Consider the following 15,441-nt stretch of genomic DNA (forward strand, 5'->3'; position numbering starts at 1 on the left):
TTTTTTTTTTTTTTTAGCCTAACTTACTAGTTACATCTGCAGACTGAAAAAGAAATTACCTTGGCATGGGTATAAACAATCGTTATGGCATGAAAATGACATTAAAATGTGTAAGTTACAGATATTTACAACAATAAAATCAGATTTAGTAATAAATATTTTTTTTTATTCCACAGTCTTTTTTCTTTCAGTATAAAAAGATATATTGTGATGTATTTTACACCTACTGCATTAAAATTCTTCTAGAGCAATGATCTATTACAGTAACAGCCTGCATAATATTTTTTGCAGCAAACCCAGAGAATCCGTGCAGATATGTCATACATTAATTCTCATGTTAAGCCCTATCAAAGTAAAATTTATACTAAAAGGGTTCTGCCTGTGTCAGTTACTGTTTAAGCACCAGCCCACAGAAGTTTGTTATATAAAATGTGGCCAAGCTTGGCTTCCATAACCAAACCTGGGGGTACACTTGGAAGCTTAGTATGGCATTTTTCCTCTATTTACACAATCATTTTTAGAATCTTCTTACATTCATCCCCCTTCAAAACAGAGTGGAGAGGTCAGCTGCTGGTAACCAAGAAAAAAAGTTACTAAAAAAACAAAAAAAACTCATCTCTCATCACAAAGCACTTATGTTGCCAGCTAAGGGATATTATAACGGTCTCTCTATAGCAGGGGTCCCCAACCGCCTCCTAGCCACAAGAGAAGAGATCCTGTCCTGCATCTTCATAATCTTAATGTTGGGCATTGCATGGCTGCAAATAAGGATTTATGGGTAAGAAAAGTTAATGCATGACGCATGTAGTTACTTCTCTGATGTAACACTTTTTAACCCCTACAGAGAAATCATATAGAAAGCAAGAATGAAGTGTTTTTACTGGCTCAGCTTCTTATGTGAAATTCATGGTTTTTTTTTTTTTTTTTGCTTCCCCCCCCCCTTAATAGCAAGGATGATAAATGCCAAGCCTGTATTTACTATGGTTATGTTACAGAAAGAGCATTTGCAAATCCTAATCCATTCACTCTTCTGCAATAAGAAGTTTTAGAACACATTATGTAACCAGATTCCTCCTCTCCCTATGCATACACATTTAAAAGAGGGGGGGGGACACACCTGCATGCTTTGGAAGCACTAAATTACTTCTATGCAAACATACAAAAACCAAATATAAAACTTTTGGTAAAGACATAATGCATTTAAATCCATATCACGCGCTTATATACTAAATGTAAAAGGGAATTTAAAAAACCAAAAGCAGATCAAAGTCAAATTGTAAAATCAGTTGTGTCCATCTGCAGGTCAGTTTTTAAGCCAAGGATGTGCCTCTAAGGAAGATTTTCTTCTATCCCCATAGTCATACAGCAATTCCTCTCCAACGTTGATATCCCGCGATGCAACGAGTATAAGGTGAGGTACATTGTTGATGTTGTGCAGTTTGGTGTGACAGTTCCCAGATTTGCTGTGGTTGATCAGCCTTCCTAAACGGCCAGTTTCTCTTGTAGCATCGATGCTTAAAACCGAGAGAATGAAAGATTAGTGCTGGAGAGATTCACAGCCTGTCCTGCACACCTGTCCTACAGTGCGAGTCTAACTTTTGCTTAGGAAAAATGGAAATGTACAGGAAGATGGGAGAGATTACTTAAATACATTGAAATGCATTTTTTAAAAAGGACAGATTTTTTTAGATTTAATTTTAAAATTTATTCTTCATTTCCCAGGGTGCTACAGTCTGACCTGTGCTCCTGATAAACTTCAGTCACACTTTACTGCTGCACTGCAAGCTGATGTGATAACACCCACCCTTCCCCCCACCCCAGGCTCCGATCAATGGGAACACAGCAAGATAGCTACCAGACACCCATATTGTTGCTCCCATGCCCCTCCTAGTAAAAGATACCAGAATAGCCCTTAATAGTAAAAAATCCAAGTCCTCCAGTTACATAGAGGAGAAACCAGGGACCCCCCTCACCCCTTTGTGATTAGCGTTTTTTTTCCACACCGGGGATGGGGGGCATCACTAGTGCAGAGAGCGCAATATAGAGTTCTCTGCACTAGAGGATCAGAAATTTAGAAATTGGAATTCCGTTTTAAGTTACCAGAAGCTGCTTTTTGCCACCCCTAGTATGTTCAGGGGCACTGTTGCCTAAGGCGAGTTTCTCAGCTCACCTCTTTGCAGCAGTGACCCTGGGAGAAAATAAAAGAGTTCACAAATACACATTTAAGATATCAAGATATTTACCAGTAGGTTTTGTTCAAGTACTGAAAATAGTACATATAGCAGCCAGTATTTGAATCCTGTGCGTAAGTTGCCTCTCGCCTTTTAGCATCCGTGATCTCTATTAGATCTCCATGGTATTCTACAACAAACTCTCCTCGCTGGAAGTCCCGAGTTGCAATTACACCTCGACCTTTCCCAGTAATCATGTCCATCTGTGCAAACAGGAATGACATAAGGACATTAGAGCATCCCCTAATTAAAATACAGTCATTAAAGGGGACATTATACACCTAGAAAATCCAAGTTGGATTTAATTTGCTAAAATGAACATAATAAATAGGAAATGTGTTTGAACAACATTCTGCTTATTTTAATTTTAAAAAAAAAAATTAAAAAAAAAAAAAGTGAATAAGAAGTTAAAAGTTGAGATTTTTACTGAATGTACCCACCACTCCTTTATAAATAGGCAATTTGTTCAAACCAACATCTCTACCTTTGAACAAACAAGCCTCTCCCTTCTGTAAATAGCTGCCTTTGAGCATCTCATTATCAGGGGCTTCTCTGGACTGGTAGCTAGTATTCGGTCACCACCTCATCACAAAGAACTTTAGTATTACCAGTTTCTCTGAAGTCTGGTTTAGTGTCAGAAATAACAGAAGCCACAGATATTTCTAAATTAAAACTAAATGTATATCTTCCGCACACACCCAATTTATCAAACTCATGTTGAAAAAAAAAAAAAGTGTACAGTTTACCTTTAAACATCAGTTACCAGATTAAGATTTCTTGCAAATCTTCTTCACAGTAAAAAGTGCTGATTTATGGGTTGTTATTTTCAAGTTTCACTTGAAAAGTGAAAGGAAAAGGTCAAAACTAAGTAAGCTTTATCAGAAAGGTCTATGTAAGCCATAAGCACTCATAGAAAAGCTGCACTAAGTCCTCTATCAAACGAAACACAGGATTTCTTGTCTCATTTTTTTGTAAACTTGTTCTTAGGGTATCCAACATCCTCTCAGAAAAAATCCTTCATTCCCAGGGCAAGAGTCTGCACAGTCCTCTCCCCTCTTCAATAAGAATTCATAAAACTTACTCCTCCCTCCCTTAGAAATGTGTAATCTGAGCTGTAACAACTAGAGCTACAGCAGGAAGCTATGAAGACAAAGCTAAAATGGCAGCTACAATCTTAAAACAAACGGAGGGAGCTTCTCAGGTATAGGCCTTAGGCATAGAGGCGGGGCAGACAATAACTTTAGCTTTCCATTCAGCACTTCCTAGATGTCACTGCACATCTCACTTTCCCTCCCCCTCCTCATCTAATTGTGTAGCCAGTGCATGGGCCAGGGCATCTGGCCCCCCATTCTGGCACATACACAAGATTTTGGCATGATACAAAGCATGCCTTAATAACAGTGCCCACAAAATGGTGTGTGCCTGCTTGCTTTGATTGAGTAATTCCGAGACGGAAGGAAACAAGATTTATATTATTTATATAGAGTAAGTAAAGTTTATTTTGCTCAACTAACAATATAGAAAAAAAATTGGACTTATTTCTTAGGGTGACAGGTCCGCTTTAAAATATGTTAAAAACCTTGTACAGTACCTTCATCCCTTCTTCTTTGCCAGTCTGAATAAGTTCGTCTATTCTCTTCTTCTCCTCTGACTGCAAGAAAAAAAAAGCAGGCATCAATGTATTGCAACAAGTATACAGTATACAGGTGTATGATGCAGTGTATTCCTTTGAATGCAGATTCCGGCCACAGGTAGTTTAAGATTTATGATGCAGTAATCTACAAACCTCTGTTTGTAAAAAAACAAAAACACACAAACATAATATATTTATGGACCTGAAAATTTATTAGAGAACTACAACTGCCATATTGACTGCAGTTTTAGTTCTACAACAGTTGGGGGACCGAGTAACAAGGGAAGCAAGATGCTTTTTCAACGGCACAACTGAATGTAGAGGAGATGTAATAAGCAGCATTCTGTCTGCATACTTATGGGTATGGTTACTATAGGAAAGAAGAGTGGTTCACTCATGCAAGCAAATATTATGACTGCTGCACATGGTTGCAGGTGATGGTTCTCAAGGTACCCATGTGCCATAGCCCTAATACTTGCTACTTACAGAAAGCAATCATTTTCATATCAATCTTCCCAAAGTGGATATTGTTTCAATACAATATGTGGATCACCTTTTATTGCATACCTTTTTAAAAAATGTGATTTATTCTATTAAAATTGAGTCTATGGGAGAGGACCTTCCTCTCTGGATCTGGATAACAGATCACATACCTTGAGGTTACACTGCTTCAGTAACACTGCTTCAGTATAAAGGCAATTTAATGTTAAATATGTAATTGGTGTTTCAGTACAAAGTGATGGTTTGCCTGTGGTCCATCCCCCACCCCTGCTTAATCATTCCTTGGCTATTTGTACCTCAAGCTCTGTTTTACTCTTCCTGCAGCTTCTTCTCACAGGGTAATAATCAGTAAGTTTTCTGTTTGGGGATTTCTTCCTCTGAGCCCTGTGAAGATAAAAAGGAAATGTTTTGTACTGGTTTAACAATTAAACACACATCTATTTGCTGTGGATGGTGTGTCTGTTTAGGTAGTTAACCGTGCCATTAAAATTTAGTCAAGAAATTTCAAGCTTAGCAGCATTCATTCACACCATTAAAATAAATATACACCTGCTGCTGCTTATGAACCCTTCTTACACATGAAGCGTGATGCTTTCCATGCATGAAGGATCAACCACAGGGCGAAGAAACGCCCATGTGTAAGGGCCTAATACAACTTAAGTTGTTCACACTTATTATGCATCTTATTTTCTTGCTCACTGCACCTGGTCCCCAACACCCTTATGCTGTCCCAGAGCAGACTTTATTGATGCATGGTGAATATGGTGCTTGCAGTAGGGCAATAGTATGGCCACTTATTTAAAGTATCAGTAACATGAAATTATGGCAATACCTAATTCTAGCTCCAGCTACAATTATACTTACAAACTAATAACAGGGCAATAGGGTGACAGGCAGCTTGCATTCCTGTGTGCACTGAACTAGAAGTTAGCTTTTCACCAGAGGTCACCTAAGCTTTTTATCAACATCTGTTTAAATTTGTGCTCACAACATAACCCCAAAAGCTATCCAAAGGAAAAGAAACATACATTTGCAAAGGCTGATAAACAGCTTAGGTGCCAAAGGTCCTCCGGTGCAAAGCTAACTTTTGGTTCAGCTTTTTTTTTTTTTTTTAATCAAAAGCCAAATACATGGTTTCTATTATCATTGACTCTGAAAAACAAACAATAAAAGATAAATTTAGAGAATTTTCATGTTTTATCACACTTCTAGTTCCTTACCAGACACTTAATGCCCTCTATGTACAGTGCTCCCGGCACACCTTCATCAAATATATTCATAACTTACTTCCTTCTTAGAGGTTTGTCTTTAACCATCTTCTGATGGTTCAGCTTGTCTGCAGGTGGCAATGCTATGTTTCTTCGGACATCAGTCTGTTCTTGTTTAGGATCAAGAAACTCTCCTATAGAATTGCATTCAGTCTCTCTTTGCTCACTGGGTTTCACTGACAGTTCTGTCCCTGAAGATATTCGCTTTTTCTCAACTAAAAGCAAAAATAAACAGGGGCAATTTAATGAAAACATGCAAACCATGACAGAACCAGAAACTGGTTCAGGATAAAGCCCTAGTGATCATGGCACAATCCAAAGGTACTTATTTACTGGTACTGTAGATTTCATGGTGTGTGCCATGTAAAGGGTTAAATGTAAATGCAATTAAAAAATTCATTTATACATAAAAGGCCTTGCAAATGTGTTGGTTGACAGGTCAGTTAAATAGGTAATATTTAGTGTACAATATTAACAGTTGCAAAGCATTTACAGTCTTGTTTACTTTATCAACCAGGCAGTGGTTTGAATGAAATATAAATAGGAGAGGTACTCAATTAAAAGATAAAGAATAAGTAATAGTAATGATAAAATGGTAACCTCACAGAGCAATAGTTTTTGGCTGCTGGGGCCAGTGACCCCCCATTTAAAAGGTTGGAAAAGACATAGGGGTTGATTCACTAAATTGCGTTAAAACGAGTGCTATTTATAGCATGCATTAAAAATGTTATTAACTTAATTTTATTTACTTAACGCACGATTCACTAAAAGGATACTTGCGTTAATTTAGATGCGATGCTGTTTGCGTCATTTAAGTCACGAAGACTATTTTCGTGCGGTATTTGACACAACGCGCAAAAAAAAAAAAAAAAACCACATGCCATATTAGCCATACACACCATTACTTTCGGAAAACTACTGTTCTGAAAATGACCATTTCCCTGCAAACTGGAGGCTGCATCACTCTAGGGTAGGGGTGTCAAACTCAAAACACACTTAGGTCGCGGGCCAAACAGGATAAACATTTATTGAACACTAAAATTCAGTTGTCTTTGCGCTTATATCATTTTATCAGAGCTTGACACCGGGCATCTTTTTTTGGCAACAAGCAGCCATATTATTGCCCCATGTACCTGTGCCAGCAGCCATCATATTGCCCCCCCCCCCCCATCTGTCCCTGTGGCAGCAGCACCCAACACTATATATTACCCAATTTGGCCCCAGTTTGTACCTATGCCAGCAGGCAGCAGCCAAAAAATCATATATTGGCTCCAAATCATCTTTACCTGTGCCAGCAGCAAGCGCCAGAACTCCCTGGTTTCTCCTGCTTATATTTTCTCTCCACATTGTGACGCGCCAGCTCTGTCTCTGCCGTCTGAATGACGGTGTATGCGCGCGCCAACCCCTACTGCGCATGTGTCACAGCGCCAGTGCAATTAGAAGAGAGCGCGTCAGTATATAAAAGGTACTTGCCGGCAAAGAGAGGGGTGGAGGAGCGCTCTTAAGCACAAATTAAGTTGCATAACACATGCGAGAGGGGATTGGGAAGGGTAGTTTTAAAGAAGGCTGCCAAGGAAATTAGTTTAAATCTGAAGCGCTGCATTATGGGATATGTCGTTTATTGTGTGGCACTTCATATCGCCGGGCCATTACAAATAATAATAAAATGATTATAAAAATGTATTTGCTAATCTGCACTATACATGTAATTCCAATATGCGACATATCTGCATTTTGGCAGGTAGCTGACCCTCTGCAGGACTATCGCACAGTATTAATTACATTAATGTACCAAGGGAATTGCCATTATGCAAAAGATCAATATGCTGCAGTGAGTGAATATTCTGAATCAGAAATAAGACTGCACACTACAGTACCAATTCTGCATAGCAATTTTAAGGAGAGGGCCACATGTTTAAAGCTAGCATTAATGGCAACAGAACACTCCTATAAATGCAGGTGGTGCCAACTCTGCTTTACACAGTTCTGTAGAAAAAATAAATTAAAAAAAACATGTCTTTGTTGTAGCTTTAATTCCTTTACTGTACACCACCCTTAAGCTACATTTTCAGATGAAGAAAAGTGTTGGAAACATACCCTCTGCTTTTTTGCGAGTCTCTGTTAAAGGTTTCCCTGGACACTTGCTCTCATGGTGCGCTACAGAGTTTTCTTCTTGCAAGGGAGGGCGGGCACTGGGAGATTTAGTTGGGCTCATAAAGGAGTAGATTTTGGGCTGCCCTAAATGAGCCACTTCCTGCAAAACAGTATTTAAAGATTATTACATATAACTGGTAGACTGAAAACATACATAATGCTCAATTAAATACAGGAACATTTATGTTATCTAAACATTGCAAAACCAGAGATATTATATTGTCTATAATGTTTATCTATGCAAGGTTTGTCCCATTTTTAAACCAGATCTAGAGAGGCGATAAATCCAATAAATGATGGCTATTAAAGAGCCACAGCTCAACTGGCCCATCTAGTTTGGTTACAGACACACCCAAAAAAAAAAAAAAAAAAACGACAAGAAACGCCCAAGTACAACATCACTTTCCCATAATCCTGTTTACCTTTTACACATACATAAGTTTTTATGTTATTGCTTTATAAATTAAGGAACCTGTTGATTACATATTATAAATGTTGCGCGGCTATTTTGTTTTATTCAAACATTACTTAATTATTTCTTTTTATTTATATAATACCTCTTTATGCTGCAACTGTATGAACCAGCATCTGATGGCCATACAAGAGTTATTTATGGTACCCAGCCTTCCTTTATGCATACAAGTTATTTTTTGTGCCAAGAACTGTACAGGATGGCCTAAATAACCTCCTTTAGGTGCTTAGCAGACTATCTTGTGGGTTATTAGTGCAGAAACTATAGTTGGCTAACCTGTTTGTTGCTCCTAATGAGCGATAGCTTGCCTAGCAACAGGAGGACGTTGCAAACGATCAAAACAAGAGACTCAGAAATGTCACATTACAAAAAAAAGTGTTATACCCTTGTTAGAGGTCCCAAATAATAGAGGACTTGTGGACAAGAATATGAAATCCAGTCAGTCATTTTTTCCTCTATGGATTACCGGTATTCTACTGGAAAGGACCAGTAACATCAAACTGAAACTTTGTAGTTTATATTCAATCATTGGGCACCTACAAAAACTATTCTTTACACCAATTGCCCTCTCTCATATGAGAACAATTTTCAGTCTGTAGTTGTATAGAAAGCCATGAATGGCATTTGACCTCTGTATCTTCCTGTGTAAGGCTAATGCCGCACGGGGCTAATTCTCGGCCTGCGGATTAATGTGCCAAAATGCATGCATGTATTTTGCCAACAAAACCTGCAAAAATGCATCAGTTTGTTTGGCTAGCTTATGGGCTTTGTCAGCAGTGGCATTATGTCAAGTCACCCACCCAGTGGGCATCTTTCTGGGGCTGCTCTTGCCTAAGTAGTTCCAATAGTGCCGTCCCCAACCCCCCACCCAAAACTTTAGCATCAGAGTGTCCAGACAGGGACATATTGCTATTGCGCTCTCTGCTCTAGCAGAACCTAATTTTTTTTTTTTTAAAAGTTACCACAGACGCCTTTTTACTGCCGCTTGGAACTGGCTGCTCACTGCCACTTGAGGCAAGGTTCTCGCCTTGACTCATGGCAGGAACATATCCATCCCCCCTTCCTTCCCTTGGTCACCCACCTGCTTGTTTTGGGCGGTTGAAGGAGAAGATGTGCACAAGGCGGGGGGAGAAGGCAGATGGCCCCCTGTGCCCCCACAATTGCACTGTCTTTACTACTTTATGGTAGTTATGCTGAGAGAGATAGATAGAGATAGATATATATATATATATATATATATAGATATATATATATATATATATATATATATATATATATATATATATATATATATATATATATATATATCTCTCTATCTCTATCTCAGGGCCACATTTTCATGGGGGGGATGCATTAGCAGTACAAGGCAGGTGGGTATTTGTAGTGATGGAGATCAGGATAGGACCCATTAGGAGTTCCTAAACAGAAGTATAGTTGCACCTAACACACCCCTCACATGGTCTAGAAAACAAAATACCAATCCCCATAGAGCTGGAACAGGGCTATGCGATATTGTTGCAGCTACAAAACAGCGCTACGGCTCGTCTGGTCTTACAGAATCCCGTGGGAACACCGGCTGCCTGGAGTCAAGAATATTTAATAAGCACACTGACCCCGTTTATTTTGGGATGATTTTCATTGGTGCCTCCGGTCCTGCCGGTATCTGGGACGTCCCCGCTTCTTCCGTCGCCGGGTTTGGACATTTTCTTCCCTAGGAAAAAGACAAGGGCTTGTTTGTTTGGGTAGGGAGCAGCGGGGCGGCTCAGCGCATTGTGACAGCCGCTTGAGAACACGGCGCCGCCATCTTTAAAGGGACTAGGGGTGGAGAGGCAGAGGCAGCTGACTTGCTTGAGTTTGCTCAGAGAACATGAGGCCACTAATAGTTTCGGTACATCGGAGCCAGGGCTGGGCTACCAATCGCCCCTGGGCCAGAGAAAGCTTCAAATCGGTCTCTGTGCTAATGGCAACCGTACGCAGAACGTGTATGTGGACCAGCCCTACTCTGTGCCAACCCAGCACTGTCCGTTCCGCCATACGTCACCTTACCCAGCGAGGCAGGGGGACTCCGAGACGGAAAGAACCCGGGCAGGGCTGCAAGCACACTCATTCTGCCGGCTAAAGGCCCACGGTCACATTATAGTTGAATAAATAAACCCACCATATTCCACCACAAATTCACAGCCATTGTTTAATATTTGTACAAATCCCAGTACTTTTTGCAAAAGTTGGTTGTCACTTTAAAAGAGGCCACAGGGGTGTAAGCAGACCCTGTGCATGCAGGGGGGGGGGGGGGGGGGGGTAGGAGTGTAGGGGAACCAGTAAGGCACTAGATAATGAGCAGTTTAAATATATATTGATAGAACTTGTTAATTTACCAATGTTTTGGGCCCTAAAAAAATGAGTTTGCTGTGGGGCTCAGTAACCTCTAGTTCCACCACTGGGAGGCCATGAGCAGTCTGATCAGGTATGCTCTCCCAACAGACATACAAGAGGCCATATGTGGTGTGGCTGACTTATTATTGTGATTGTTAGGGTAAATAGTTCTAATGTTCACAACAGCAAGAACCCAAAAGCAGCTACTTCTGCCAATGTACCATGCACTGGCTGCTATACACATACCAATAATCACATTGCATGAAATCTTTGCTTTGTATGATAATATTGGTACATATATGGCCGACTTGATTGATCATTAATGGTACTGGCACATGGGGAATTTAGTCTGCACTATTCATTTTTACTACCACATGAAACTACTCTCCACAGAACACAGGACTTTGGAGGCAACTTCAGAAAAACAAAGGCACATTGGGGTTTAGAATTATGGGGATTCAGTATTTGGCCAAATTATTTAAAAAAAAAAAAAAGGTTTGGTGCATCCTTAGATTAGAGTATTCTAATGAAGATTAAGCACAGTTGAGGTGTGAACCAAGAGCAAATGGCCAAACAGATCAGCAGCTGAATATATATTTGCGTTAGTGGAGACTGACAGATATAAGGGACTGGGCAAATGGGTTTTGCCAACACAATTACATAGTTATTTTTCAGTGTTTTACTGGTATTCGGCTGTTGTTGTTTAGGAACTACATTATCCTAAAAGGTTTATATTCACATTAAAATATTAACAGTATATAATTATTTTTAGATCAAGTTATTAATTTCTATAGTGAAGTAATGGAGATTTTGATGCCATAACAAAATCATAGTTTTAGACAATCATTTTTTTCCATCCATGGACAAAGCATAATTATTTGTGAGGCCATGGTGTTCTATTTCACCTCCTGATACAAAGACAATAGGCTAAAGTCACACACAGTTGTTTATCTGCCTCCAGCTAATACAGCTGATTCACTACCATCATCTACAGCTGAACTGACAGGCATGGTTTTAGACTGTGCGTAAACACATGCAAGAGAATGCATTTCTACACCAAAATCCACTCCATGTGTCAGCAAAGAGGCCAATGATGTGCCTATCTACATCACGGAGTGGATCATTAGTTTCTCTGCCTATGTTTCCAAGCAGGCAGAGAAACAGACAGGTGTGGCATTAGCCTTATAGGGGACTATATTATCATACAAATGGGTCTATTGGGAGCCATCCCCCTGTGGACAGAAGGGTGGGGAAGCCAAGGGTTAAGATCAAATTAAATGGTCATCAACTCCAAAGGACAACATTTTACCTAATAAAAAGAAAACGTAGCTTTCCAATATTTATTCATAAAAAGGGTCACTTATTTGTAACTGCAATTAAAAGCATCTGTTTGCCCATTGAACCTAATGGTTCCGACTTTTGAAACAAATGAGCAGCAGCCAGCAGATTAAAGGAACAGTAACATCAAAAAATTAAAGTGTTTTAAAGCAATTAAAATATAATGTGCTGTTGCTCTGCAAAAAATTGTGTTTTTGCTACAGAAAAGCTACTATATAAATAAGCTGCTGTGTAGCCATGGGGGCAGCCATTCAAGCTGGAAAAAAGGAGAAAAGGCTGTTATCTGCTAAGTAATCTGTGCCTTTTCTCCTTTGAATGGCTGCCCCCATGGCTACACAGCAGCTAACTTATATAAACTATAGTAGTCTTTCGGAGGCAAACACACCAGTTGTAGCAATGCAGGGCAACAGTACATTACTTTTATGCACTTTCATTTTTTGGTGTTACTGTTCCTTTAACAGACTTGTTTCGGTGGAAGAGAAGTGACCTTTCTAGGTTTTCATGTAGCAGTGAATAGCAGTGACATGATCAGAAGCTACCGGGATCCATAGCAGTCATGTAAGGGTTCTCCAAAAGTTTAGGATGATATTTTCAGTGCCTTCTGCCTCCTACCCCCTGCTGCAGGGCAGAATATTAGTGTGCCCCCACTAGTTGCTTTCCTTGCACTAAAACGCCTTACTTTTCCGGCTGTTGGGTTGAACACATAGTCGCACCTACAGACCGGCTACCTACACAAACTATTAAGACATTGCGGAGCATTGATTCCCGATAGCGAACCAAATATCTTCTTAGTATGACCCAAGATTACTAACGATGCACATGCAATCTAGCCATGTTTGTTTCACTACTAACTACATACTACTAAACGTTTCATTAATTAAAATACACAAATGTACCTCTTCCCATGATGCCTTGGTGTTCGATTATCCCTGCTCGCCTCGAAATCCAACAGTATAAATAGCAAAACGCAGAAGGAATATGTAGTATGCACGCCACTGCATTAGGTTTAAAGCCCCACGAAACACATTTTAAGAAAGAAGCTTAAACCCGCACGTATCCGCCCATCTCTTCCACAATTGGCTTACATTGCTGTCCATCGAAACAACCCTTTTATGGCATTGGTGTAACACCAAGCGTATTGCAACGCCCAACACAATGGCCACGACCCTCTAGTTTCGCGTGTGCTTTTTTGAAAATTGTATTACCCTGTGTCTGATTGGACCCGGTGGGAACGATGTTGCAATCTCATTGGTCAGTATGACTGTGCAGGAGTTCTGGGTGTAAACTGAATGGCATTTGGTAATGTTCGGAGTTTTTCAGGTGTGCAGAACAGAGGAGAACAATAATTACAATTTTGCGTGCGTATGTTGTGTTTATCAGACAGTATTTGGGGCTTCCATCCCAAGGACTGTCTATAAAGTTACAACGCCTTGGGGGCATTTAAAAAGGTGCACGATAACGCTGCAGCGATAAATACGGTGAGCAGCGCAAAAGACGATCTGTAGACTGCGTAGTAGCCTACAAAATCTGATCTCCATTAATTGTAACTTAAAGTCGGATCAGATAAAGTTGGTCTGTGTGTTTTGTTCCTGCATTCAGTGTTTCCTTCCGATAGGCGTGTAGCGTTCCATTGTAATCCTTTCATGTACTTACCCATCAGTTTTTTGTTTTAGTTCCAATATATACAGTATTTTAACCCATGCAACTACATCAGACCTAGGAGTAGGATGCGTTTTGACAATCGGACACCATCCTACAAACTTTCCATGGAGTTTATAACTATTTACAATTGGTTTTGATTGTTATGTTTTTAAAGGTTTGTGAATGATTAAGCTTTCTGTTCAGTAGCTCTCCAGTTTGAAATTTAAACAGTTGTGTGTTTGTTAGGTTTACCCTAGCAATCAAGCAGTGGTTTCAGTGAGAGACTGGAAGATAAATAGGACGGACAGGGCCTCAATAGAATGAGAAGCAACAAAAAATAACAATACAATTCTAGCCTAACAGAGCAATAGTTATTTGGCTGCTGGGGTCAGTGACCTCCATGGGAGAGCTGAAAAGAGGCAGAATAAAAAGAAAAATAAGACCAACTGAAAAGGTGTAAAAAATAAAATATTCTATAACATGCTTAAAACAAATAACCCCTTTAAGAATTCTTAGAAAATAATGTGTTGTGCTTTATTGATACTAGCATTCCATGTGTGTTCTAGCCCTAACCTGACATAGTTACCAGCAGCCATAATAGTGACACTAGATTCTTATGATTGTTTTTAGTACATATAATTTGTTTCAGACCTTCTATTGATTTTCCAGTCTGTCATTCAAACCATTTGCCTGGTTGTGAGGGTGAGTGGGACCAGAGAATAGTTACAGTTTAAATCTGAATATCTGCATTGGCCTTTAAAAAAAGGTTAACTGCTGCATATCCATCATTTTAAGTTTTTCAGCGTAAAGCTTTATATTGGTAACCTCCCAGACAATGATTTCACCCTCTCCATGTGCATTACAAAAGATTAAAGGGAAACCACCCCCAAAAGTTATTTTGCAGAATGAAAGAATATATAGTTCTAAGCTATTTTACAATATACATTAATTAAAAAAAATGTATTGTGTCTTGTGTTCTTTGGGGGCATTTACGAGGGGAGGCAAAAAAAACCAATGAGTGGCAACTGTCAGGAAGTCATTCAGATTCTTCTATGTCTAACACCCATCTTTCCAAGTAGAATAACTACTGATTGTTGATGTCTGGGTTTCTAGGTACATTGATGTGGCCATACACTTCCAGATCCACTTGTTAAGTGAAGGTGGCAAACAAGTGGATCTGGCTGATCCATTCCTTGGCCCTATTACAGAAATTCATTGGAAAAGGGCTGCATCAACATGCCATTACATTCCTCATCCTACAGGATTTTCAAACCGAATTAATATAAGGCCAGTTACTTTGCCCCTCTTCTGCCTTTAGATGTTGATATTTATAGACTTACAGTATGCCTGCTTTCCTTGCCCCTTTGGTGACAGCAGAGGTGCTCAGGTCTATAAACACTATATTCTCAGCGGGTAGGGTCTGCACTGGGTCGACATTTGTTGATCTGCACATCACCTCCATGCTTACATCAGGGGCCCCATCAGTGGTTACATTAGATTAGATCAGGGTTACATTTAAAAAGGGTGGGATGTGAGTGGATCAGAGACATGGCTAGTTAAGCTTCATGAAAACGTTATTAATAGGGTAGAATGATAAAAATACAGGAAGGCCAATATTATTTTCCAGAAAAGTGTAATCTGGTCACAGTGTAATCTGGACACAGATACAGTAAGGGTTTGTCCGATTCATAATTTTGTAGGCAGTTTTTTGTATAAGAATAAATAATTGGCCCTGAATCCATATTTCTTAGTATTTTCCTTTGGGTACTATATGGTAAGTTTTGGTAAAATATAATAACTTTATTCCTTCTTTGTTATTCATAAATTTTC

The 15,441-nt window shown here is 39.5% G+C and overlaps 1 protein-coding gene across 1 annotated transcript; it reads right to left on the reverse strand.

The window, feature by feature from the left end:
- Positions 1 to 144: 144 nt before the first annotated feature.
- kmt5a (lysine methyltransferase 5A) lies at positions 145 to 13,020 on the reverse strand. The gene is given in 8 exon segments (NM_001079347.1): positions 145 to 1,514; positions 2,244 to 2,434; positions 3,823 to 3,882; positions 4,662 to 4,749; positions 5,653 to 5,848; positions 7,731 to 7,887; positions 9,873 to 9,970; positions 12,867 to 13,020. Coding segments are annotated over 8 exon segments (1,011 nt in total). The 5' UTR covers positions 12,877 to 13,020; the 3' UTR covers positions 145 to 1,303.
- Between the last annotated feature and the right edge of the window lie 2,421 nt (positions 13,021 to 15,441).

The sequence above is a fragment of the Xenopus tropicalis genome, chromosome 1, assembly GCF_000004195.4.
Source record: "Xenopus tropicalis strain Nigerian chromosome 1, UCB_Xtro_10.0, whole genome shotgun sequence".
In the NCBI taxonomy this organism is placed as follows: Eukaryota; Metazoa; Chordata; class Amphibia; order Anura; family Pipidae; genus Xenopus; species Xenopus tropicalis.